This window comes from Xiphias gladius, chromosome 24 (assembly GCF_016859285.1).
Source record: "Xiphias gladius isolate SHS-SW01 ecotype Sanya breed wild chromosome 24, ASM1685928v1, whole genome shotgun sequence".
In the NCBI taxonomy this organism is placed as follows: Eukaryota; Metazoa; Chordata; class Actinopteri; order Istiophoriformes; family Xiphiidae; genus Xiphias; species Xiphias gladius.
In genome coordinates, this window is record NC_053423.1 from 26,396,163 (window position 1) to 26,423,173 (window position 27,011).

General features: G+C 40.1%; 8 gene segments (V, D, J or C); 2 read left to right on the forward strand and 6 right to left on the reverse strand.

The window, feature by feature from the left end:
- LOC120786362 lies at positions 1-7,356 on the forward strand. The segment is given in 3 exon segments: positions 1-52; positions 5,611-5,686; positions 6,909-7,356. A coding segment is annotated over 1 exon segment (267 nt).
- On the reverse strand, positions 1,878-2,367 carry LOC120786506. The segment is given in 2 exon segments: positions 1,878-2,209; positions 2,316-2,367. Coding segments are annotated over 2 exon segments (384 nt in total).
- On the reverse strand, positions 4,642-5,123 carry LOC120786507. The segment is given in 2 exon segments: positions 4,642-4,964; positions 5,072-5,123. Coding segments are annotated over 2 exon segments (375 nt in total).
- LOC120786363 lies at positions 6,912-27,009 on the forward strand. The segment is given in 2 exon segments: positions 6,912-6,924; positions 26,602-27,009. A coding segment is annotated over 1 exon segment (267 nt).
- On the reverse strand, positions 11,076-11,566 carry LOC120786508. The segment is given in 2 exon segments: positions 11,076-11,407; positions 11,515-11,566. Coding segments are annotated over 2 exon segments (384 nt in total).
- On the reverse strand, positions 16,975-17,465 carry LOC120786513. The segment is given in 2 exon segments: positions 16,975-17,306; positions 17,414-17,465. Coding segments are annotated over 2 exon segments (384 nt in total).
- On the reverse strand, positions 20,206-20,695 carry LOC120786514. The segment is given in 2 exon segments: positions 20,206-20,537; positions 20,644-20,695. Coding segments are annotated over 2 exon segments (384 nt in total).
- On the reverse strand, positions 24,322-24,803 carry LOC120786515. The segment is given in 2 exon segments: positions 24,322-24,644; positions 24,752-24,803. Coding segments are annotated over 2 exon segments (375 nt in total).
- Positions 27,010-27,011: the final 2 nt, after the last annotated feature.

Consider the following 27,011-nt stretch of genomic DNA (forward strand, 5'->3'; position numbering starts at 1 on the left):
GGAGAGCTTGTTTGTTTCAGAGCCAGAGAGCCGTGTCTCTCTACAGTGAAAGGTTTTGTAGGATGGCTCAATGAGTTTGTTTCAGGATGAGACATGTAAAGTAGGATATCATCAGCATCAAGTGATATACGATGTCTTCCATCTGAGATTATTCTGCAGGTATATTCAATTTTCAGAAGATGGATTCAACAAAGAACTAAATGAAAGAGTTTATAACGTTCAAAATCAGTAAACACCATTTTATCAAATAAGTAATGTCCATGTAAATTATTAAGTAGAATATCTGTTGTCATATGATTTTCTGTGGAATGATGACAGGAGATCTATTTAATCTACAAAGACAGAGTCTTTCTCAGTGAGAGACACCAAGAATGTGGTCACATTAGCTCATGACATGTGATTATAACTGGATGTGAATAGATGGTGAGAACATGTGACATCTTGATGTCTGGGACCAGAGAGGCAGGACACATATGCGAACACACAGAGTCAGTGAACTGTAGCTGTCCTCAACATATCATGAGGTGTTTCCCATCAGTGCTGAGAGAGTCCACTATTTAAATGATCCCTGAGATTATGCAGGGTGAAAAGATTTGACCTTCATCTCATCTCCACCTTGATGTCAGGATGGTGTTGACCCCAGCACAGATCGCTTAACGTATTTATGCTCCAACAAACCAAATTATTTTCAACATCTATCCAAGGTGTATTTTATTTGACATTCCATGTTAGTGTCCTAATGAACAGTGACTGACCTGACATGGGAGAAATACCCCCAACCTCCAAATTGGTCTTGAGTTTTTTTCAAACTAGATTTTGAGGTAGTTTCATGTTTTGGCAATTTTCTGATGAATTCAACATTACATGTCAACAGAGGCAGCTATCATGGACATGCCTTCAGTGGTTATTTTCCATATTAATAACTGTTCTACAGCTTAGTCTCAGGATCGCAGCACTACTCTCAAAAGTTTGCAGTGCTTGAAGAAACAAAATCTTGAAACCCTTGACAAGATATCAGTACATTTTCATCATGGTCAAACACTGAAGAATTGTAGATTGCTGGGTTGGGAACTTGATCAAATATGTAGGTGTCTGTCTTATGTACAAGATTACACGTTGTTTGGCTTCTCCTCTGCTCAGACGGTCCTCAACATAAGAACAACTATATATCAGTTTAGTTTTTAAAAGCTGTAGCAAGAGTGGACTGTATTATCTCAGTGAGAAATAAAAACCTTCGGTCAGTCTGAAGTCTCTGTTACAGCTGAACAAGAGTTTCAATCTGTCACAGTAAATATAAGAGCACTGGACTCATAGTATTTATCTGGAGCTCATTTTAACAAATCGTTAATTAGCGGTGTCTCTGTCAGCACTGGAAAACTATTGCTCCTTGCTGTCCTCCGTCTGTCCTGGTTATGCATTTGCCTTGATATCTGCTGTTACCGATCGCTGTCTTACTACTGCCTGTCTGTCCTCATGTACCTGCATGAGGGTCTTTTATCGTGGCAGAGAGATTTATCTATCTTTATGTGCTTTTTATGGTTGTGCTTCTGCTTTGCATGTGTGTATTTGTGTATATTTATATCGATCAATGTTGTCTTATTTAGTAAATATTTCTGTCAACATTAATATTCCCCATTTCATAGCTTTGCATGTCCTTTATTATGAGCCTCTATGCTCCACGTTAATTGATTAATTTGCTTCAAAATTTACTGTACTTTTGGTATAGGTTAGTAAAGTATAGGTTTTTCTTACACAATTTCTGTGTGTGTGTGTGTGTCCTCAGTGAACTGTATCAGTCTCTGCAGTAGCTTCCAGCTGCAGCAGCCAGTTCAGTTTCTCTTCAGTCTGACTGAGGGAGGTTTTTGTACGACACTTTTTCACTGTGTCAACACAGCCTTGCTGTTTATAACGTGATAACTCTGACAGTAGTAAACTGCTGCATCTTCAGCCTGGACTCCACTGATGGTCAGAGTGAAGTCAGACTTTGATCCACTGCCTGTAAAACGACCTGGAATCCCTGATGCTCGAGTGGTAGCACGGTAAATAAGTAGTTTAATAGTTTCTCCATCTCTCTGTTGGTACCAGGCTAAAATGTGGTAGTTGCCAGCCACATAAACATCCTGACTGGTCCTACATTTGATGGCGACGGAGCCTCCCAGAGCAGAGCTCACTGCTCCAGGCTGAGTCACTGTGACCTGGCCTCTGGACTCTGAGGACACAGAGACAGAAACATGAAGCAGCGTCACAGTTTGTCGGCTTGATTTCAGAGGGACGGACGTTGATAGAGGAGAGGAGTTTGATTCTCTGGACTTTACCTGTGAAGCAGCAGCAGAGGAGAGTCCAGATGAGGACGGAGGTCAGCGTCATCTTCTTGATGAGGAGGATTTCCGTGGCTTCTGTTGTCATGAAGGACAGCTGTCAGTCATCCAGTCTTCAACTCTCAGGACTATAAACTCTCCCAGAGCACTGGAGCATGGTGCTGCTGATGCAAAGTGGCTCTCTATGGAAATGCTCTGACTGACTCCAGCAGGGACTTGGATCACTCTGATCATGCTGTTTATCAATGGATCAGTCACAATTTCAGCACACTAATTAGAAATACGTTAATGCTAACTTCTTTGTGAACTTGCTCAAATTAAAGTGGAGAAATGTTCTTTCAAAATGCCGTTTGTCACAAAACTCACACTAATTTAGCTATCAAATAAATCAATGTCCCCCTCAGACTGAAATTTCAATAAAGTCATTTGTCACTGAAGAAATCAATTTTATGTCTTTATTTTATTTTGACAGAAATGATTAATGCTGAGATATTTAAAAATTAAAAGTTAATACTTTTCTGTGTATTTATGAAGAATTCTGACAGTTTGATCTTTTACCTCACAAAGACGATAAATTTACATATTTTTTTGTTGAATCTGTTTGTTTCAGAGCCAGAGAGCCGTGTCTCTTTACAGTGTGAGGTTTTTGTACGACGGTTCAATGAGTTTGTATCACTGTTTTGCAAGTTTGGTGGAGGAACCAGACTGGATGAAAACTTGAAAAGCGTCTTTTCAGGATGAGAAATGTAAAGCAGGATATCATCAGCATCAAGTGATATACGATGTCTTCCATCTGAGATCATTCTGCAGGTATATTCGATTTTCACAAGATGGATTCAACAAAGATCTAAATGAAAGAGTTTATAATGTTTAAAATTAGTAAACACCATTTTATCAAATAAGTAATGTCCATGTAAATTATTAAATAGAATAACTCTTGTCATATGTTTTTCTCTGGAATGATGACAGGAGATCTACTTCAACTACAGAGACAGAGTCTGTCTCAGTGAGAGACACCAAGAATGTGGTCATTTTAGCTCATGACTTTATTAATTAATGATGGTAACAATTTGTAATCAGGGTCACGTCTGAAAACTGTGTCGGTAAAGCTCAACAGTGCCTCTGTTTTCCTGTGGTATCCTAAACCAGGTGCTGGTCTCACACTGGTCTCACAGACTATGTGTACACTGTTATTGGTGTTTTCTCCTAACTGTCACTAACAGGCACATTTTAGATTAACTCCATCTAACAAATCCATAACTCTTGACGCTGAAAATTTTCTCTATACCAATATTGTCAGTGCTCTGTACAACAAAGTGACGGTGAAAGATTGTGAGCTGCTTTGGGTTTTTCTAAAGGATCGGGACACGTAGAGCAAAAGCATTAACGTGTCAATCGCCTGCTGTGCTGTGGACACACCTTGAAACAGAAGTGTAATTGGAGGTTTGAGGAATCTGATCAGTTTAGTGCATGACATAAGAAATATTTCATACTACATTATATGAGAAATGTGTTTTTATTTTTACCTCTATGTTTGTGGGGGAATGGTTCAGGTATGAACTTTGCTTTTCTTTAAGTCATGTTATGTATTCAAAAATTTTCAAAGTGATTATTTGCAGCTTTCATTCTCTGATCAGAAAATGTTAAATTCAACCTGAGAAGAGTTTACAAGTTTGAGCAGTTTTTTCCTCGGTTGTTGTTTGTGGGTTTTTTTCTGTGTTGTTGTGGTTGTTTTTGTTTAGTTGTTCTCTGTTTGTTTGTCATCATCAACCTGATGAAGACAGCAAGGTCTGACATAAAGATATTCTTATGTTACCAGTGTTGCTGGAGCTGCTTCATCACACTTTTTCACTTCTCCATGCACCTTGGAAGTAGGTGAAGTTGTAGCAGAAATCCCTACTTTGCTTCATATTCTCTTTTAACAGTGGAAAAACCTGTGATCCAGTATGAGGTCAAAGGTCATGAACAAGCCATTTATCAGGTTGGCTCCTCATGATTAATTTGGAAAATCTGATAAGAACATGTGATTATAACTGATGAAGAAAGTTATTTGATTTCCACCATAACGAGTTTTTGTTGTTAAATTTGTTCTGATAAATGTTTGTTGGTCTTCAGAGAAACAATGGAGAAATGTTTAATCCACTTCATGTCACTGTATTTGTAGTGTGTGTATTTGTGTGTGTGTGTGTGTGTGTGTGTGTGTGTGTGTGTGTGTGTGTGTGTCCTCAGTCAACTGTATCAGTCTCTGCAGTAGCTTCCAGCTGCAGCAGCCAGTTCAGTTTCTCTTCAGTCTGACTGAGGGAGGTTTTTGTACGACGCTTTTTCACTGTGTCAACACAGCCTTGCTGTTTATAACGTGATAACTCTGACAGTAGTAAACTGCTGCATCTTCAGCCTGAACTCCACTGATGGTCAGAGTGAAGTCAGACTTTGATCCACTGCCTGTAAAACGACCTGGAATCCCTGATGCTCGAGTGGTAGCATAGTAAATAAGTAGTTTAGGAGTTTCTCCATCTCTCTGTTGGTACCAGGCTAAAGAGTTAGAACTATAAACATCCTGACTGGTCCTACATCTGATGGCGACGGAGCCTCCCAGAGCAGAGCTCACTGCTCCAGGCTGAGTCACTGTGACCTGGCCTCTGGACTCTGAGGACACAGAGACAGAAACATGAAGCAGCGTCACGGTTTTGTCGGCTTGATTTCAGAGGGACGGATGTTGATAGAGGAGAGGAGTTTGATTCTCTGGACTTTACCTGTGAAGCAGCAGCAGAGGAGAGTCCAGATGAGGACGGAGGTCAGCGTCATCTTCTTGATGAGGAGGATTTCTGTGGCTTCTGTTGTCATGAAGGACAGCTGTCAGTTATCCAGTCTTCAACTCTCAGGACTATAAACTCTCCCAGAGCACTGGAGCATGGTGCTGCTGATGCAAAGTGGCTCTCTATGGAAATGCTCTGACTGACTCCAGCAGGGACTTGGATCACTCTGATCATGCTGTTTATCAATGGATCAATCAGTTGATCGGGGTATTGATCAGGATGTGGTAATACTTGTTTTCATGAAGTTTGGTTTTATTTTTTTTGATTTTTCATAATGTCTTTTCTGACATTTAATTGTTTAACTACAAAAGCTTTATCTTTCTTTAAAAATAACATACGTATGAAAAAATGACATTTTATAAAATTGTGTTACTGTGTTTTTGTTTAAAACCATTTGAAAAAGTTTTAAAAACAGACTCAGTTTGGAGAGCTTGTTTGTTTCAGAGCCAGAGAGCCGTGTCTCTCTACAGTGAGAGGTTTTTGTACGACGGCTCAATGAGTTTGTATCACTGTGGTGGACTTTTGGTGGAGGAACCAGACTGGATGTTGGAAGTAAGTCAAATGTTTAACAACTGCTTTATTTCAGGAACTATTTTTATATTTATTTCATTCATATTCAACATGCCAGGAAAAATAGTCTCCTCTCAGTGTTAATGTGTAATTTTTGAAGAATTATTTTGCATGAAGATAAAGATCTTTGCTTTAGCAACAAGAATTCGAAAACTAACTGTAATGAATATAAAGGATTGATTCAGAGGAGAAATCGTTATTTCCACATTTAAATGTGAAGTTGAATATTGAGGGTTGGTAGGTTTAGTTCAGTCTGACAGAGCCAGAGAGCCGTGTCTCTCTACAGTGAGAGGTTTTTGTACGACGGCTCAATGAGTTTGTATCACTGTGGTGGACTTTTGGTGGAGGAACCAGACTGGATGTTGGAAGTAAGTTTCTGCACAAACACTAAATACAATAATGTAAGGTAACGTTGTAAATCCATTGTTTAAATGTTTGCAGCAGATAAAATGTTCTTGTAAGGTTTTAGTGTTTATGTTTGGATTTCTCCTCCCTCATCATGGAGGTGAACTCAGAGCAGCTTTACTCAACTTTTCTTTACACATTCCTGTCATGCTGAAGTTTAAGCTGAGCTGTAGAGAAGATACAACTTCAGTTCTCTTTTAAATATATGTTCTAAGATTCATTTTTGTTTTTCAAACCTCATCGATGACTAATTTTAAGTTGAATTAAGATTCACTTCATTCAGATGAAATAGAAGAGAATGAGGACGAAGATGGGGATTTGAAAAGGTTAGAAAATCTGTAATCCCTTTATTGTGTTATACATTGTTTCCAGTGCAGTTTGAAATCCGTTTCTCGTTTGCTAAACGATGATTGAATTCCACATGAAGCGCATTTGATGGTTGTCGGATTATTTTATGTATTTTTAAATGTTTCCCTTGAAAACTAAAGTAATGCAAACTAAAGATTTGTGATAATTTTTGATAAAATATTTTAAATGTTTCCTTGTTTTCTTTCCAGTGCAGTTTGATGTATTTCAGGTCAAACTGTACGATGGTTCTCTCTGTGCTGATATGCATGAGAGGCTTCTTCAAGGGAAGTGAAACAATGTGTGAGTGAGTGACTGGTGGAGCAGAAAAAACATCTGGCAGAAACTCCTTAAAGGAGAAAATCAACTCTCACAAAGAAAAGGTGTCCCAGTGTCTGGTGTTTGATTGACAGCTGTGTGGCCCCTGTCTAATAAGCTGATTGGCGTCTCCTAGGTGATGCCCGTCCCACCCTGACCGTGCTGCCCCCCTCCAGCGTGGAGCTGGAGCAGGGGAAGGCCACGCTCATGTGCCTGGCCAACAAGGGCTTCCCCTCAGACTGGAGTCTGGCCTGGAAGGTGGACGGCAGCAGCAGCAGCAGCAGCAGCAGCAGCTGGGAGGAGAGCAGCAGCCCCGGGGTGCTGGAGAAGGACGGCCGCTACAGCTGGAGCAGCACCCTGAGGCTCCCTGCAGACCAGTGGAAGAAGGTGGGCTCTGTGACCTGTGAGGCCACCCAGGGCTCCCAGACTCTGGTCTCAGAGACACTGACGAGAGACCAGTGTTCCCTGTTCTGACCTGACTCACTTGGACCCTGCTACTGGTTTTACTCTGCAACTGCTCTCTCTCTGAAACACTCTCTCCCTCTCCCTCTCTCTCTCCCTCTCCCTCTCTCTCTCTCATTATACATCTCTACATTAATGTGCTCTTGCTTGTTGTATTGATGATGGTTTTAATAGTTCTAGACAATAAATATTTCTTCAAATACTGGTTTCCGTGTGGTTTCCATTCTTATGACTGACACGTGTTACGTCCTCTTTTCTTTGCCATGTATTTCATAGCAGGAACACTGGTTAGAACAACACATGAAGCCACAATATGAAGAAATGAACCTTTTTTTAATGCACTTCTTCACACTTTAATGACTGGGGAAATAGTAGATAGTAGATTAGAAATGAAAAGCGGGACATCGTCAGCATCAAGTGATAAACCGTGACAGTGAGTGAGATTCTAACACCAGGAACATTTAAATGACAGAGTGTTTATTTGCCAAGAGGCTCAGTGAAAGAAATGACAACACAGTCTGTGTATGTAGAAAAAAAGAAAGACGTGTTCATCAAATGGCGGGTTTCCATACATGTGATCACAAGAATAACTGCTGTCGTAGGTTGCCATGTTAACTGTTTCTTCATTGACCTATTAAATCCCCAGAGACCGGGTTTATCTCACCGTCCAGTCACTAGTGTTCTCTAGCATTAGGTGATGTTGTTTTTTAGGGATCTTGTTGACATCACATCTGATAGCTGTGTCAGTGCAGACTCACAGTGTCTCTGTTTAGCTGGGGTATCCTAAAGCAGGTAGGAGGTGGTGTGAAAGGACGTCTGTCCTTTCTGTCCTGCTCCGCTACGATCACAGCTTTTTGGTTTCAGATCACATCAGGCTTCAAAGGTAAAGGTCACTTTGCCTTTGAGTTTGTACCTTTAAAACGTTGGAACTCTTTGGACAAAAGATCTGAGGAAACTGTGGTAAAAAGCAGCTGAAGACCAACATCTTTAGAGGGACTTTTATTCAGTTTGTAAATTCTTCTACTGCGTCTGAATTTAATGTGCAATGCTTTTATTCTATTAAAAACCAAAGGTGTAGTCTGACCTGAAAGAACGCTACACATGAAGCGTTGCTTGCTCACTTACTGCCAAGAATGAAGAACAAGGGTTCATTGAAAAATGCTCATGGAGATAAAGAACATTTCTTTTCTAAAGAATCTGATGATAAGTTCATTTGTTGTCTACAGATAGAGAAGAACGAAAGTTATCTAACCAATCAATTGTGTGTGTGTGTGATTGTGTGTAGTTGAGATAAGTAAGACTGAGGTCAAAGGTCATGAACAAGCCTCTTGTCATTAACTGTACCAAGTTGGCTCCTCTTGATTTATTTACTGACCCAATGACAACGTGATTATAACTGGATATGAGGGACTTTTTATTTGTTACTGGAACCATATTGCTTGTTCATTGATTGATGTGAAGGGGAAAAAAAAGGTTCTGAATTCAAATGCACTTTTCCTTTCTCATGAAAATGTAATCAGTAAATCGTGAAGAGAGTAGAGCCGATACTTGGCTGAGATTACATCTGTGTGCAGTGGACATTTGCATTTTGTGACTGGACCTGGAACCTGGGACATGTTTACTGGAATTAACAAAGTTTAAAGACACTGTAACATGTTGACACTCTTGGTCATGGTCCATGCATTTCTGATTTTCTGATTTATTTACCAAATCATAATATAATATAGAAGAAAACAAGCACAGACAGTGATTTAAAACATGTCTTTACTTATTGGTGTAAGTAGTAGAGTATAATATTAATGTAATATTCACATGTGATCACAGGTGAGAGATGCAGACTGGGAATATTGTCCTGGTGTATATGTCGCAGAGGATCTAGACAGGATATGATGCGGTGACATTTCATCACAAGCCGATCATACACACAGGTGTGTGTTCACTTCTTTACCTGAGGAAGACCATGTGTGGTTGAAATGATGTCAGTCATATCCACACCAAGTAAAAGACGAGGGAAAAGACAGTGGTGTGCTGGTATTTTTTCTCTTTTGTTTAATTAAATTACTCGATACACAAGTCGTATTTTCAGTCCATACTGTCGTACTTTACCTCAAGTAGATACTTTGATGAATACTTTTACCTGAATGCTTGTTTTGACAAAGTAACAGGACTTGTACTTGAGCACAGCCTTTGAGTTACACTCGGTCCAACTCTGGGACAGAGTAGAGATGATGGAAGTCATCATCAGTCGCAGTTGGACAGATTTCTTTGTCTCAAGTCCGTGTAGTAACAGCTGTGAGCAGTAATGTGAGTTTCCTGAAGAGCGTCTCGTCCATGTTGACTTAAAAGTTGAGACTGAAAGTTCAAGCTTGACCATCAAAACCATTTCAACTCAAGCTCCACTTACTAGCAGTTCTGGAGCTTTGGACCAAATTACATGATCTTCCTCAGCAGATGGAGTTTGCCCTGTTGATTTTTTTAACTTCCAGGTCAACGTGGACAAGAAGTCCCAGAAACACTCGGAGGAATGGGAATTTGAACATGTGCATTTCACTGACAACCGGACAACTCCGTCTGCTGAGGAAGATCATGTGAAATGAACTGAAAGTTCCACAACGGATACTGAACGGAGAGAGACTGGAGAGATTTTGTCAACAGCTGTTTCCAAGGTCAAGACTTAACTTTCAGTCTAAATGTATTTGTTGGGTTTTTGAGTTGCATGTCAGGGGGAATGTGTTGCTGCATATGCTTTGGCAGTTTATACACTTATAGTTATATATACATGTAGACATAGTTATATCCAGTCAGTCGCTTATGTCTTTTGCGTTTTTCTGATTTCAGTTGATGCTGAGCTTTTCCTCAGATACTATTAGTTCACATATTTAAGACAATTTTTTTGAGATCTGACAGACGTTTGGGTTTTGTTTGTGTCGTCTTTGATCATGAAGGTTTCTGATGCTGATCTGTGTCGTCATATTTTCTTCTCACAGCCTATAGTTGAGATAGCTGTGATCCAGTGTGCAGCTGAGGTCAAAGGTCATCACAAGGCCTTTTGTCATTGATTTTCTCAGGTTGGCTCCTCTTGATTTATTTACAAGTCAGATAAGAACATGTGACTATAACTGGATGTGAATGGATGGAGAGAAGCTGTGATGAAGAAAGTTATTTGATTTCCACCAAGATCAGTGTTTTGATATTCAACTTGTTTTGACACATGTTGAAACCACTTCATGAAATTTTCTGTGTACGGTGTGTGTGTGTGTGTGTGTGTGTGTGTGTGCGTATGGTGTGTGTGTGTGTGTGTGTGTGTGATTGTGTGTAGTTGATATAAGTGTGATTCAGTGTGAGACCTAGGTCAAAGGTCATGAACAAGCCTCTTGTCATTAACTGTACCAAGTTGGCTCCTCTTGATTTATTTACTGACCCAAAGAAAATGTGATTATAACTGGATATGAATGGATGGTGAGAAGAGGTGATGGATAAAGTAATTTGATTTCAAACAAGATCATATTATTTCTTTTAACTTGTTTTATACATTTTCATTGGACATAAAAGCAACAGTGGTGTTCAATCCACTTGATTAAACTCTGTGTGTGTGTGTGTGTGTGTGTGTGTGTGTGTGTGTGTGTGTGTCTGTGTGTGTGTGTCTGTGTGTGTGTGTGTGTGTGTGTGTGTGTGTGTGTGTGTGTGTGTGTGTGTGTGCGTATGGTGTGTGTGTATGTGTGTGTGTGTGTGTGTGTGTTTGTCCAGTCAACTGTATCAGTCTCTGCAGCAGCTTCCAGCTGCAGCAGCCAGTTCAGTTTCTCTTCAGTCTGACTGAGGGAGGTTTTTGTACGACACTTTTTCACTGTGTGAACACAGCTTTGCTGTTGAGATAGTGATAACTCTGACAGTAGTAAACTGCTGCATCTTCAGCCTGGACTCCACTGATGGTCAGAGTGAAGTCAGAGTTGGATCCACTGCCTGTAAAACGATCTGGAATCCCTGATGCTCGAGTGGTAGCACGGTAAATAAGTAGTTTAGGAGTTTCTCCGTCTCTCTGTTGGTACCAGGCTAAAAAGTGTTTGTTGCTAGCCACATAAACATCCTGACTGGTCCTACATTTGATGGCGACGGAGCCTCCCAGAGCAGAGCTCACTGCTCCAGGCTGAGTCACTGTGACCTGGCCTCTGGACTCTGAGGACACAGAGACAGAAACATGAAGCAGCGTCACGGTTTTGTCGGCTTGATTTCAGAGGGACGGACGTTGATAGAGGAGAGGAGTTGGATTCTCTGGACTTTACCTGTGAAGCAGCAGCAGAGGAGAGTCCAGATGAGGACGGAGGTCAGCGTCATCTTCTTGATGAGGAGGATTTCTGTGGCTTCTGTTGTCATGAAGGACAGCTGTCAGTCATCGGGTCTTCAACTCTCAGGACTATAAACTCTCCCAGAGCACTGGAGCATGGTGCTGCTGATGCAAAGTGGCTCTCTATGGAAATGCTCTGACTGACTCCAGCAGGGACTTGGATCACTCTGATCATGCTGTTTATCAATGGATCAAAGAGTTGATCAGGACGTGTCAGTGTTTATTTTATGTAGTTTTTCTTTTACGTGTCTCGACAACTTTCATTAAGAATTTGTTTTCACATATTTTGATGTGTTGTTAAAAAAAATGTCTTTAATCTTTAAAAATAATATTCGTGAAAATAAGATGAATTTCATAACTTTAGTAGTTAGTTATCAGTTTTGACATGAGTTTGACTGAAAAGTTTTCTTGGAGGATATTTTTTAAAATTCCCAATAATTCACTAACAGACATCATCATTATTATATGTGACATAATCTACAATAAATATGTGTCTGTGATCATTTACATTTTGCATGATTTATTGATGTTTTTTTTTCTTTAAAATTTTTTATTTCAATTTCTGTGATTAAAAGAAAAATAAAATTTGTAAGTTGATGTTGAATATTTAACAAAGAAAACTTTAAATAATTTGTCACAATCTGTCAACCAATTTTAAAAACTTAAACCAGTTATTACATAAACTGGGAAACTGAGAATGCGTTTGGTGAGGTAGTTTGTGTCAAAGTCAGAGAGGTGAGAGGTTTTTGTACGACGGACAGCCACTGATCAACACTGGCCTCTTGACGTCTGGGAGCAGAGAGGCAGGACACATATGCAAACACACAAAGTCAGTGAACTGTAGCTGTCCTCAACATATCATGAGGTGTTTCCCTCTCAGTACTGAGAAAGTTGACTGTTCAAATTATCGAAGATATAAAGGGGCATGAATGGTAAAAATTTAGAATAGAAAACTTCATTTGATTTCCACCAAACAGCTTCAAAGGCTGGTGTGAATTCTGTAATGGGAGAATTTCAACAATTTTCATTGTCTTACCAAGTCTAGGTTTATGTTTTTACAGACAGTACAGAATGTGCAGTGAGTAATGCAAAAGTCCCCAAATCCACGTGTAGAAAGAAATACAGATGTTCTCCCATTGACATATCATTTATACACTGTGAAATAGCTACTCTGATTATGAAATGACAGATGTAATAACAAATAACCAATTAATTCTGCTAAAGATAGAAAGAGCTTTGTTTATCAACTCAGACATCTGGAAAAATGATTCCAACTTTACAACTTGTCTTTCCTTTACTTTACAAAGGCGAAAATCTTGAGTTTCAACTATATTACCTGAGTATGGTAAAATGTGGATCCAAACAATGTAAAAGATTTGTTGCACATTTAAAATGGATGAGAGAAGCCAGCAAACCTACTTTAATGTTTGATCAGTTTAATAAGTGAAAGAAGGGAAGATGAGGGTTTTTGTGATGTACAATAGGAAGTCATCGGTATAGAGGCTGATTTGTTGAAGGTGTGAATGAAATTATCCCTGAGATGCAAACATGTCTAATGGACATTTGTAATTAAATTTAGATAAATGTATATTAACTTCTATAAAGTCACATACACTGACTGATCTATTTAAACTTTAACAAAAATCTTGGGTGTGTGTGTCCTCAGTGAACTGTATCAGTCTCTGCAGTAGCTTCTACCTACTTTGGGTTTTTCTACAGGATCGTGACACGTAGAACTTGTAGAAGAAATCCCTACTTTGCTTCATATTCTCTTTTAACAGTGGAAAAACCTGTGATTCAGTATGAGGTCAAAGGTCATGAACAAGCCATTTATCTTTAACAGGTTGGCTCCTCTTGATTAATTTGGAAAATCTGATAAGAACATGTGATTATAACTGATGAAGAAAGTTATTTGATTTCCACAAAAATGAATTTTTGTTGTTAAATTTGTTCTGATAAATGTTTGTTGGTCTTCAAAGAAAAAATGGGGAAATGTTTAATCCACTTCATGTCACTGTATTTGTAGTGTGTGTGTGTGTGTGTGTGTGTGTGTGTGTGTGTGTGTGTGTGTGTGTGTGTGTGTGTGTGTCTATGTGTGTGTCTGTTTGTGTGTCCTCAGTGAACTGTATCAGTCTCTGCAGTAGCTTCCAGCTGCAGCAGCCAGTTCAGTTTCTCTTCAGTCTGACTGAGGGAGGTTTTTGTACGACGCTTTTTCACTGTGTCAACAACCGCTGACTGTTGAGATAGTGTAAACTCTGACAGTAGTAAACTGCTGCATCTTCAGCCTGGACTCCACTGATGGTCAGAGTGAAGTCAGACTTTGATCCACTTCCAGTAAAACGATCTGGAATCCCTGATGCTCGAGTGGTAGCAGCGTAAATAAGTAGTTTAGGAGTTTCTCCATCTCTCTGTTGGTACCAGGCTAAATAGTGGTAGTTGCTATAGACATAAACATCCTGACTGGTCCTACATCTGATGGCGACGGAGCCTCCCAGAGCAGAGCTCACTGCTCCAGGCTGAGTCACTGTGACCTGGCCTCTGGACTCTGAGGACACAGAGACAGAAACATGAAGCAGGCCACACGGTTTTGTCGGCTTGATTTCAGAGGGACGGACGTTGATAGAGGAGAGGAGTTTGATTCTCTGGACTTTACCTGTGAAGCAGCAGCAGAGGAGAGTCCAGATGAGGACGGAGGTCAGCGTCATCTTCTTGATGAGGAGGATTTCTGTGGCTTCTGTTGTCATGAAGGACAGCTGTCAGTCATCCAGTCTTCAACTCTCAGGACTATAAACTCTCCCAGAGCACTGGAGCATGGTGCTGCTGATGCAAAGTGGCTCTCTATGGAAATGTTCTGACTGACTCCAGCAGGGACTTGGATCACTCTGATCATGCTGTTTATCAATGGATCAGTCACAATTTCAGCACACTAATTAGAAATACGTTAATGCTAACTTCTTTGTGAACTTGCTCAAATTAAAGTGGAGAAATGTTCTTTCAAAATGCCGTTTGTCACAAAACTCCCACTAATTTCACTATCAAATAAATCAATGTCCCCCTCAGACTGAAATTTCAATAAAGTCATTTGTCACTGAAGAAATCAATTTAATGTCTATATTTTATTTTGAAAGAAATTATTAATGCTGAGATTTTTAAAAATTAAAAGTTAATACTTTTGTGTGTATTTATGAAGAAATTCTGACAGTCTGATCTTTTACCTCACAAATATGATAAATTTACATATTTTTGGGGTGAATTTGTATGTTTCAGAGCCAGAGAACCGTGTCTCTCTACAGTGAGATGTTTTTGTACGACGGCTCAATGAGCTTGTATCACTGTGGTGGACTTTTGTTGGAGGAACCAGACTGGATGAAAACTTGAAAAGGGTCTTTTCAGGATGAGGAATATAAAGCAGGATATCAGTAGCATCAAGTGATATACGATGTCTTCCATCTGAGATTATTCTGCAGGTATATTCGATTCGAAGACGGATTCAACAAAGAACTTAATGAAAGAGTTTATAAGGTTCAAAATCAGTAAACACCAATTTATCAAATAAGTAATGTCCATGTAAATTATTAAATAGAATAACTGTTGTCATATGTTTTTCTCTGGAATGATGACAGGAGATCTATTTAATTTACAAAGACAGAGTCTGTCTCAGTGAGAGACACCAAGAATGTGGTCATTTTAGCTCATGACTTTATTAATTAATGATGGTAACAATGTTTAATTCGGGTCACGTCCGAAAACTGTGTCGGTAAAGCTCAACAGTGCCTCTGTTTTCCTGTGGTATCCTAAACCAGGTGCTGGTCTCACACTGCTCTCACAGACTATATGCGATCAAGGTCATGAACAAGCCATTTATCTTTAACAGGTTGGCTCCTCTTGATTAATTAGGAAAATCTGATAAGAACATGTGATTATAACTGGATGTGAATAGATGGTGAGAACATGTGACATCTTGATGTCTGGGACCAGAGAGGCAGGACACATATGCGAACACACAGAGTCAGTGAACTGTAGCTGTCCTCAACATATCATGAGGTGTTTCCCATCAGTGCTGAGAGAGTCCACTATTTAAATGATCCCTGAGATTATGCAGGGTGAAAAGATTTGACCTTCATCTCATCTCCACCTTGATGTCAGGATGGTGTTGACCCCAGCACAGATCGCTTAACGTATTTATGCTCCAACAAACCAAATTATTTTCAACATCTATCCAAGGTGGATTTTATTTGACATTCCATGTCAGTGTCCTAATGAACAGTGACTGACCTGACATGGGAGAAATACCCCCAACCTCCAAATTGGTCTTGAGTTTTTTTCAAACTAGATTTTGAGGTAGTTTCATGTTTTGGCAATTTTCTGATGAATTCAACATTACATGTCAACAGAGGCAGCTATCATGGACATGCCTTCAGTGGTTATTTTCCATATTAATAACTTTTCTACAGCTTAGTCTCAGGATCGCAGCACTACTCTCAAAAGTTTGCAGTGCTTGAAGAAACAAAATCTTGAAACCCTTGACAAGAAATCAGTACATTTTCATCATGGTCAAACACTGAAGAATTATAGATTGCTGGGTTGGGAACTTGATCAAATATGTAGGTGTCTGTCTTATGTACAAGATTACACGTTGTTTGGCTTCTCCTCTGCTCAGACGGTCCTCAACATAAGAACAACTATATATCAGTTTAGTTTTTTAAAGCTCTAGCAAGAGTGGACTGTATTATCTCAGTGAGAAATAAAAACCTTTCGGTCAGTCTGCAGTCTCTGTTACAGCTGAACAAGACTTTCAATCTGTCACAGTAAATATAAGAGCACTGGACTCATAGTATTTATCTGGAGCTCATTTTAACAAATCGTTAATTAGCGGTGTCTCTGTCAGCACTGGAAAACTATTGCTCCTTGCTGTCCTCGGTCTGTCTGGGTTGCGTACTTGCCTTGATATCTGCTGTTACCGATCGCTGTCTTACTACTGCCTGTCTGTCCTCAAGTACCTGCATGAGGGTCTTTTATCGTGGCAGAGAGATTTATCTATCTTTATGTGCTTTTTATGGTCGTGCTTCTGCTTTGCATGTGTGTATTTGTGTATATTTATATCGATCAATGTTGTCTTATTTAGTAAATATTTCTGTCAACATTAATATTCCCCATTTCATAGCTTTGCATGTCCTTTATTATGAGCCTCTATGCTCCACGTTAATTGATTAATTTACTTCAAAATTTACTGCACTTTTGGTATAGGTTACTAAAGTATAGGTTTTTCTTACACAATTTCTGTGTGTGTGTGTGTGTCCTCAGTGAACTGTATCAGTCTCTGCAGTAGCTTCCAGCTGCAGCAGCCAGTTCAGTTTCTCTTCAGTCTGACTGAGGGAGGTTTTTGTACGACGCTTTTTCACTGTGTCAACAACCACTGACTGTTGGGATAGTGTAAACTCTGACAGTAGTAAACTGCTGCATCTTCAGCCTGGACTCCACTGATGGTCAGAGTGAAGTCAGACTTTGATCCACTTCCAGTAAAACGATCTGGAATCCCTGATGCTCGAGTGGTAGCATAGTAAATAAGTAGTTTAGGAGTTTCTCCGTCTCTCTGTTGGTACCAGGCTAAAAAGTGGTAGTTGCTAGCCACATAAACATCCTGACTGGTCCTACATTTGATGGCGACGGAGCCTCCCAGAGCAGACCTCACTGCTCCAGGCTGAGTCACTGTGACCTGGCCTCTGGACTCTGAGGACACAGAGACAGAAACATGAAGCAGCGTCACGGTTTTGTCGGCTTGATTTCAGAGGGACGGACGTTGATAGAGGAGAGGAGTTGGATTCTCTGGACTTTACCTGTGAAGCAGCAGCAGAGGAGAGTCCAGATGAGGACGGAGGTCAGCGTCATCTTCTTGATGAGGAGGATTTCTGTGGCTTCTGTTGTCATGAAGGACAGCTGTCAGTCATCGGGTCTTCAACTCTCAGGACTATAAACTCTCCCAGAGCACTGGAGCATGGTGCTGCTGATGCAAAGTGGCTCTCTATGGAAATGCTCTGACTGACTCCAGCAGGGACTTGGATCACTCTGATCATGCTGTTTATCAATGGATCAAAGAGTTGATCAGGACATGTCAGTGTTTATTTTATGTAGTTTTTCTTTACGTGTCTCGAAAACTTTCATTAAGAATTTGTTTTCACATATTTTGATGTGTTGTTAAAAAAAATGTCTTTAATCTTTAAAAATAATATTCGTGAAAATAAGATGAATTTCATAACTTTAGTAGTTAGTTATCAGTTTTGACTTGAGTTTTGATTGAAAAGTTTTCTTGGATGATATTTTTGTAAATTCCCATTAATTTACTAACAGACATCATCATTGTTATATGGGACATAATCTACAATAAATATGTGTCTGTGATCATCATTTACATTTTGCATGATTTATTGGTGGTTTTTTTCTTTAAAATTTTTTATTTCAATTTCTGTGATTAAAAGAAAAATAAATTTTGTAAGTTGATGTTGAATATTTAACAAAGAAAACTTTAAATAATTTGTCACAATCTGTCAACCAATTTTAAAAACTTAAACCAGTTATCACATAAACTGGGAAACTGAGAATGCGTTTTTTTGAGGTAGTTTGTGTCAAAGTCAGAGAGGTGAGAGGTTTTTGTACGACGGACAGCCACTGATCAACACTGGCCTCTTGACGTCTGGGAGCAGAGAGGCAGGACACATATGCAAACACACAGAGTCAGTGAACTGTAGCTGTCCTCAACATATCATGAGGTGTTTCCCCCTCAGTACTGAGAAAGTTGACTGTTCAAATTATCGAAGATATAAAGGGGCATAAACGGTAAAAATTTAGAATAGAAAACTTCATTTGATTTCCACCAAACAGCTTCAAAGGCTGGTTTGAATTCTGTAATGGGAGAATTTCAACAATTTTCATTTTCTTACCAAGTCTAGGTTTATGGTTTTACAGACAGTACAGAATGTGCAGTGAGTAATGCAAAAGTCCCCAAATCCACGTTTAGAAAGAAGTACAGATGTTCTCCCATTGACATATAATTTATACACTGTGAAATAGCTACTCTGATTGTGAAATGACAGATATAATAACAAATAACAAATTCATTCTGCTAAAGATAGAAAGAGCTTTGTTTATCAACTCAGACATCTGGAAAAATGATTCCAACTTTACAACTTGTCTTTCCTTTCCTTTACAAAGGCGAAAATCTTGAGTTTCAACTATATTACCTGAGTATGGTAAAATGTGGATCCAAACAATGTTGTTTGGATTGTTCTATAATTTGTTGAACATTTAAAATGATGGGAGAGGCAGGCAAAGCTGCTTTAATGTCTGATCAGTTTAATAAGTGAAAGAAGGGAAGATGAGGGTTTTTGTGATGTACAATAGGAAGTCATCAGTATAGAGGCTGATTTGTTGAAGGTGTGAATGAAATTATCCCTGAGATGCAAACATGTCTAATGGAAATTCTTAATCAAATTCACATGAATGTATATTCACTTCTATAGAGTCAGATACACTGACTGATCTATGTAAACTTTAACAAAAATCTTGGGTGTGTGTGTCCTCAGTGAACTGTATCAGTCTCTGCAGCAGCTTCTACCTACTTTGGGTTTTTCTAAAGGATCCGGACACGTAGAGCAAACGCATTAATGTGTCAATCGACTGCTGTGCTGTGGAGACACCTTGAAACAGACGTGTAATTGGAGCTTTGAGGAATCTGATCAGATTAGTGCATGACCTAAGAAATATTTCATACTACATTATATGAGAAATATATTTTTATTTTTACCTCTGTGTTTATGGGGGAATGGTTCAGGAATGAACTTTGCTTTTCTTTAAGTCACGTTATGTATTCAAAAATTTTCAAAGTGATTATTTGCAGCTTTAATTCTCTGATCAGAAAATGTTAAATTCAACCTGAGAAGAGTTTACAAGTTTGAGCACAGTTTTTTCCTCAGTTGTTGTTTGTGGGGTTTTTTGTGTTGTTATGGTTGTTGTTGTTTATTTTGTTCTCTGTTTGTTTGTCATCATTAACCTGATGAAGACAGCAAGGTCTGACATAAAGATGTTCTTATGTTACCAGTGTTGCTGGAGCTGCCTCATCACACTTTTACACTTTTCCATGCACCTTGGAAGTAGGTGAAGTTGTAGCAGAAATCCTTACTTTGCTTCATATTCTCTTTTAACAGTGGAAAAACCTGTGATCCAGTATGAGGTCAAAGGTCATGAACAAGCCATTTATCTTTAACAGGTTGGCTCCTTATGATTAATTTGGAAATCTAATAAGAACATGTGATTATAACTGGATGTGATAAGATGGTGAGAACATGTGATGAAGAAAGTTATTTGATTTCCACAAAAATGAATTTTTGTTGTTAAATTTGTTCTGATAAATGTTTGTTGGTCTTCAGAGAAACAATGGGGAAATGTTTAATCCACTTCATGTCACTGTATTTGTAGTGTGTGTGTGTGTGTGTGTGTGTGTGTGTGTGTGTGTGTGTGTGTGTGTGTGTGTGTCCTCAGTCAACTGTATCAGTCTCTGCAGTAGCTTCCAGCTGCAGCAGCCAGTTCAGTTTCTTGTCAGTCTGACTGAGGGAGGTTTTTGTACGACGCTTTTTCACTGTGTGAACAGATTCTTACTGTTGAGATAGTGAAAACTCTGACAGTAGTAAACTGCTGCATCTTCAGCCTGGACTCCACTGATGGTCAGAGTGAAGTCAGAGTTTGATCCACTGCCTGTAAAACGACCTGGAATCCCTGATGCTCGAGTGGCAGCATAGTAAATAAGTAGTTTAATAGTTTCTCCGTCTCTCTGTTGGTACCAGGCTAAAAAGTGTTTGTTGCTAGCCACATAAACATCCTGACTGGTCCTACATCTGATGGCGACGGAGCCTCCCAGAGCAGAGCTCACTGCTCCAGGCTGAGTCAGTGTGACCTGGCCTCTGGACTCTGAGGACACAGAGACAGAAACATGAAGCAGCGTCACAGTTTGTCGGCTTGATTTCAGAGGGACGGACGTTGATAGAGGAGAGGAGTTGGATTCTCTGGACTTTACCTGTGAAGCAGCAGCAGAGGAGAGTCCAGATGAGGACGGAGGTCAGCGTCATCTTCTCGATGAGGAGGATTTCTGTGGCTTCTGTTGTCATGAAGGACAGCTGTCAGTCATCCAGTCTTCAACTCTCAGGACTATAAACTCTCCCAGAGCACTGGAGCATGGTGCTGCTGATGCAAAGTGGCTCTCTATGGAAATGCTCTGACTGACTCCAGGAGGGACTTTTTATTTGTTACTGGCACCGTATTGCTTGTTCATTGATTGATGTGAAGGGGAAAAAAGGGTTCAGATTTAAAATGCACTTTTCCTTTCTCATGAAAATGTAATCAGTAAATCGTGAGGAGAGTAGAACCGGTACTTGGCTGAGATTACAGGTGTGTGCAGTGCACTTTTACATTCTGTGCATTTTAAAATTAAGTGGGAGAAGCCAGAAAACCCGCTCTAGTTCCTGATCAGATTATGGGCTAAAGAAGCCAAAATAATGGTACTTCTCTATTTCACTGATTCTTATTTACATATAAATACAGTTTATGGGGATGTGCAGAGGTGGGTGCTAACGACTTACACTTCCATGTACCTGCAGCTACAATGTGCAAGTTCTGTAAATCAAACCAGTGGTAGCATGAGACTCGAAAGCAAACCCCACTTCACCTCCCAACCGTCCCTCTCCCTGCTGTGTTACGCTCCGCTCAGCCCCTCACCTGCGTCCTCGTCATGTGTGCCGTCTCAGCTGATGCAGCCCTGACTTTGGCCTTCTCTGATTGGTTGGAAGGGCGAGGCTCGTTCAAAGACTTTAGAAGGGAAGGTGTCTGCTCTGCTGCCAGGCTGTTCAACGAGTCTGGGGCACAGGAGCCTTTGACAGCACCTCTCCACATTAAGATCTGTTTTGCAGCATATTTCAACCGAAAAATGTTGGGAAACGGTTTGAGACTGTAGCTTTAAATAAGTTTGTTTTAGTTGTGCTTGTTTCGATCAGTTCGTTATGAATAAATTACTTTGTCATTGAATATACCCATGTGTCTCCCGTTTTGGTTGCAGTCTTAGAGCCGGGCTGTAACAACACTAATAAATGTAATACTCTATTCAAACACTACCGTATATCAGGCTTCAAATCTACTAGTCTTCCTGCTTCCTGTTCTCGTGTCAATATTTGAGCTACAGTTTTGCATCTTTGCCACTGTATCAACCGTTTAACTGGTCTTGGTCATTGATGTATCCTGATGAAGAGAGACAGGAAAAAAAAGGAAGAAGACTTTTATTATATGTGGACAAGACATAACATTTCAAAAACTTCCTCAAATGAGTCATCTGATCTTAGACATTTCCAGTGAGATTAGAGACGGATTTGGCCACATTTTATTGTCTTCAAGTGACTGGAGAGGACTGGATGTGGGGGGCTCACACCTGGTCTGGGGGGGGGGGTCTGTGATGGAACCTGGAACCTTGGACATGTTCACTGGAATTAACAAAGTTTAAAGACACTGTTACATGTTGACACTCTTGGTCATGGTCCATGCATTTCTGATTTTCTGATTTATTTACCAAATCATAATATAATATAGAAGAAAACAAGCACAGACAGTGATTTAAAACATGTCTTTACTTATTGGTGTAAGTAGTAGAGTATAATATTAATGTAATATTCACATGTGATCACAGGTGAGAGATGCAGACTGGGAATATTGTCCTGGTGTATATGTCGCAGGGGATCTAGACAGGAGATGACGAGGTGACATTTCATCACAAGCCGAGCATACACACAGGTGTGTGTTCACTTCTTTACCTGAGGAAGACCATGTGTGGTTGAAATGATGTCAGTCATATCCACACCAAGTAAAAGACGAGGGAAAAGACAGCGGTGTGCTGGTATTTTTTCTCTTTTGTTTAATTAAATTACTCGATACTCAAGTCGTTTTTTTCAGTCCATACTGTCGTACTTTACCTCAAGTAGATACTTTGATGAATACTTTTACCTGAATGCTTGTTTTGACAAAGTAACAGGACTTGTACTTGAGCACAGCCTTTGAGTAACACTCGGTCCAACTCTGGGACAGAGTAGAGATGATGGAAGTCATCATCAGTCGCAGTTGGACAGATTTCTCTGTATCAAGTCCGTGTAGTAACAGCTGTGAGCAGTAATGTGAGTTTCCTGAAGGTTTTCATGCTGAACTTCAAGAGCGTCTCGTCCTTGTTGACTTAAAAGTTGAGACTGAAAGTTCAAGCTTGACCATCAAAACCATTTCAACACAAGCTCCACTTACTAGCAGTTCTGGAGCTTTGGACCAAATTACATGATCTTCCTCAGCAGATGGAGTTTGCCCTGTTGATTTTTTTAACTTCCAGGTCAACGTGGACAAGAAGTCCCAGAAACACTCGGAGGAATGGGAATTTGAACATGTGCATTTCACTGACAACCGGACAACTCCGTCTGCTGAGGAAGATCATGTGAAATGAACTGAAAGTTCCACAACGGATACTGAACGGAGAGAGACTGGAGAGATTTTGTCAACAGCTGTTTCCAAGGTCAAGACTTAACTTTCAGTCTAAATGTATTTGTTGAGTTTTTGAGTTGCATGTCAGGGGGAATGTGTTGCTGCATATGCTTTGGCCGTTTATACACTTATAGTTATATATACATGTAGACATAGTTATATCCAGTCAGTCGCTTATGTCTTTTGCCTTTTTCTGATTTCAGTTGATGCTGAGCTTTTCCTCAGATACTATTAGTTCACATATTTAAGACAATGTTTTGTGAGATCTGACAGACGTTTGGGTTTTGTTTGTGTCGTCTTTGATCATGAAGGTTTCTGATGCTGATCTGTGTCGTCATATTTTCTTCTCACAGCCTATAGTTGAGATAGCTGTGATCCAGTGTGCAGCTGAGGTCAAAGGTCATCACAAGGCCTTTTGTCATTCACTGTCTCAGGTTGGCTCCTCTTGATTTATTTACAAGTCAGATAAGAACATGTGACTATGAATGGATGTGAATGGATGGAGAGAAGCTCTGATGAAGAAAGTTATTTGATTTCCACCAAAATCAGTGTTTTGATATTAAACTTGTTTTGATACAGGTTGAAACCACTTCATGAAATTTTCTGTGTACGGTGTGTGTGTGTGTTTGTGTGTGATTGTGTGTGCGTATGGTATGTGTGTGTGTGTGTGTGTGATTGTGTGTAGTTGATATAAGTGTGATTCAGTGTGAGACTGAGGTCAAAGGTCATGTACAAGCCTCTTGTCATTAACTGTACCAAGTTGGCTCCTCTTGATTTATTTACTGACCCAAGGAAAATGTGATTGTAACTGGATATGAATGGATGGTGAGAAGAGGTGATGGATAAAGTAATTTGATTTCAAACAAGAGCATATTTTTGCTTTTAACTTGTTTTATACATTTTCATTGGACATAAAAGCAACAGTGGTGTTCAATCCACCTGATTAAACTCTCTGTGTGTGTGTGTGTGTGTGTGTGTGTGTGTGTGTGTGTGTGTGTGTGTGTGTGTGTGTGTGTGCGTATGGTGTGTGTGTATGTGTGTGTGTGTGTGTGTGTGTGTGATTGTGTGTTTGTGTGTGTGTATATGTGTCCTCAGTCAACTGTATCAGTCTCTGCAGTAGCTTCCAGCTGCAGCAGCCAGTTCAGTTTCTCTTCAGTCTGACTGAGGGAGGTTTTTGTACGACGCTTTTTCACTGTGTTAATAACCACTGACTGTTGAGATAGTGAAAACTCTGACAGTAGTAAACTGCTGCATCTTCAGCCTGGACTCCACTGATGGTCAGAGTGAAGTCAGAGTTTGATCCACTGCCTGTAAAACGACCTGGAATCCCTGATGCTCGAGTGGCAGCATAGTAAATAAGTAGTTTAATAGTTTCTCCGTCTCTCTGTTGGTACCAGGCTAAACGGTTAGAATCATAAACATCCTGACTGGTCCTACATTTGATGGCGACGGAGCCTCCCAGAGCAGAGCTCACTGCTCCAGGCTGAGTCACTGTGACCTGGCCTCTGGACTCTGAGGACACAGAGACAGAAACATGAAGCAGCGTCACGGTTTTGTCGGCTAGATTTCAGAGGGACGGACGTTGATAGAGGAGAGGAGTTGGATTCTCTGGACTTTACCTGTGAAGCAGCAGCAGAGGAGAGTCCAGATGAGGACGGAGGTCAGCGTCATCTTCTTGATGAGGAGGATTTCCGTGGCTTCTGTTGTCATGAAGGACAGCTGTCAGTCATCCAGTCTTCAACTCTCAGGACTATAAACTCTCCCAGAGCACTGGAGCATGGTGCTGCTGATGCAAAGTGGCTCTCTATGGAAATGCTCTGACTGACTCCAGCAGGGACTTGGATCACTCTGATCATGCTGTTTATCAATGGATCAATCAGTTGATCGGGGTATTGATCAGGATGTGGTAATACTTGTTTTCATGAAGTTTGGTTTTATTTTTTTTGATTTTTCCAAATGTCTTTTCTGACATTCAATTGTTTTACTACAAAAGCTTTGTCTTTCTTTAAAAATAACATACGTATGAAAAAATGACATTTTATAAAATTGTGTTACTGTGTTTTTCTTTAAAACCGTTTGAAAAAGTTTTAAAAAATGACTCAGTTTGGAGAGTTTGTTTGTTTCAGAGCCAGAGAGCCGTGTCTCTCTACAGTGAGAGGTTTTTGTACGACGGCTCAATGAGTTTGTATCACTGTGGTGGACTTTTGGTGGAGGAACCAGACTGGATGTTGGAAGTAAGTCAAATGTTTAACAACTGCTTTATTTCAGGAACTATTTTTATATTTATTTAATTCATATTCAACATTACAGGAAAAATAGTCTCCTTTCAGTGTTAATGTGTAATTTTTGAAGAAGTATTTTGCATGAATATAAAGATCTTTGCTTTAGCAACAAGGATTTGAAAACTAACTGTAATGAATATAAAGGATTGATTCAGAGGAGAAATCGTTATTTCCACATATATATGCGAAGTTGAATATTGAGGGTTGGTAGGTTTAGTTCAGTCTGACAGAGCCAGAGAGCCGTGTCTCTCTACAGTGAGAGGTTTTTGTACGACGGCTCAATGAGTTTGTATCACTGTGGTGGACTTTTGGTGGAGGAACCAGACTGGATGTTGGAAGTAAGTTTCTGCACAAACACTAAATACAATAATGTAAGGTAACGTTGTAAATCCATTGTTTAAATGTTTGCAGCAGATAAAATGTTCTTGTAAGGTTTTAGTGTTTATGTTGGGATTTCTCCTCCGTCATCATGGAGGTGAACTCAGAGCAGCTTTACTCAACTTTTCTTTACACATTCCTGTCATGCTGAAGTTTAAGCTGAGCTGTAGAGAAGATACAACTTCAGTTCTCTTTTAAATATATTTTCTAAGATTCATTTTTGTTTTTCAAACCTCATCGATGACTAATATTAAGTGGAATTAAGATTCACTTCATTCAGATGAAATAGAACAGAATGAGGACAAAGATGGGGATTTGAAAAGGTTAGAAAATCTGTAATCCCTTTATTGTGTTATACATTGTTTCCAGTGCAGTTTAAAATCCGTTTCTCGTTTGCTAAACGATGATTGAATTCCACATGAAGCGCATTTGACGGTTGTCGGATTATTTTATGTATTTTTAAATGTTTCCCCTGAAAACTAAAGTAATGCAAACTAAAGATTGGTCCTAATGTTTGATAAAATATTTTAAATATTTCCCTGTTTTGTTTCCAGTGCAGTTTGATGTATTTCAGTTCAAACTGTACGATGGTTCTCTCTGTGCTGATATGCATGAGAGGCTTAAGGGAAGTGAAACAATGTGTGAGTGAGTGACTGTGGAGCAGAAAAACATCTGGCAGAAACCCTAAAGGAGAAAATCAACTCTCACAAAGAAAAGGTGTCCCAGTGTCTGGTGTTTGATTGACAGCTGTGTGGCCCCTGTCTAATAAGCTGATAAGCCTCCTAGGTGATGCCTCGGTGATGCCCCACCCTGACCGTGCTGCCCCCCTCCAGCGTGGAGCTGAAGCAGGGGAAGGCCACGCTCATGTGCCTGGCCAACAAGGGCTTCCCCTCAGACTGGAGTCTGGCCTGGAAGGTGGACGGCAGCAGCAGCAGCAGCAGCAGCAGCAGCTGGGAGGAGAGCAGCAGCCCCGGGGTGCTGGAGAAGGACGGCCGCTACAGCTGGAGCAGCACCCTGAGGCTCCCTGCAGACCAGTGGAAGAAGGTGGGCTCTGTGACCTGTGAGGCCACCCAGGGCTCCCAGACTCTGGTCTCAGAGACACTGACGAGAGACCAGTGTTCCCTGTTCTGACCTGACTCACTTGGACCCTGCTACTGGTTTTACTCTGCAACTGCTCTCTCTCTGAAACACTCTCTCCCTCTCCCTCTCTCTCTCCCTC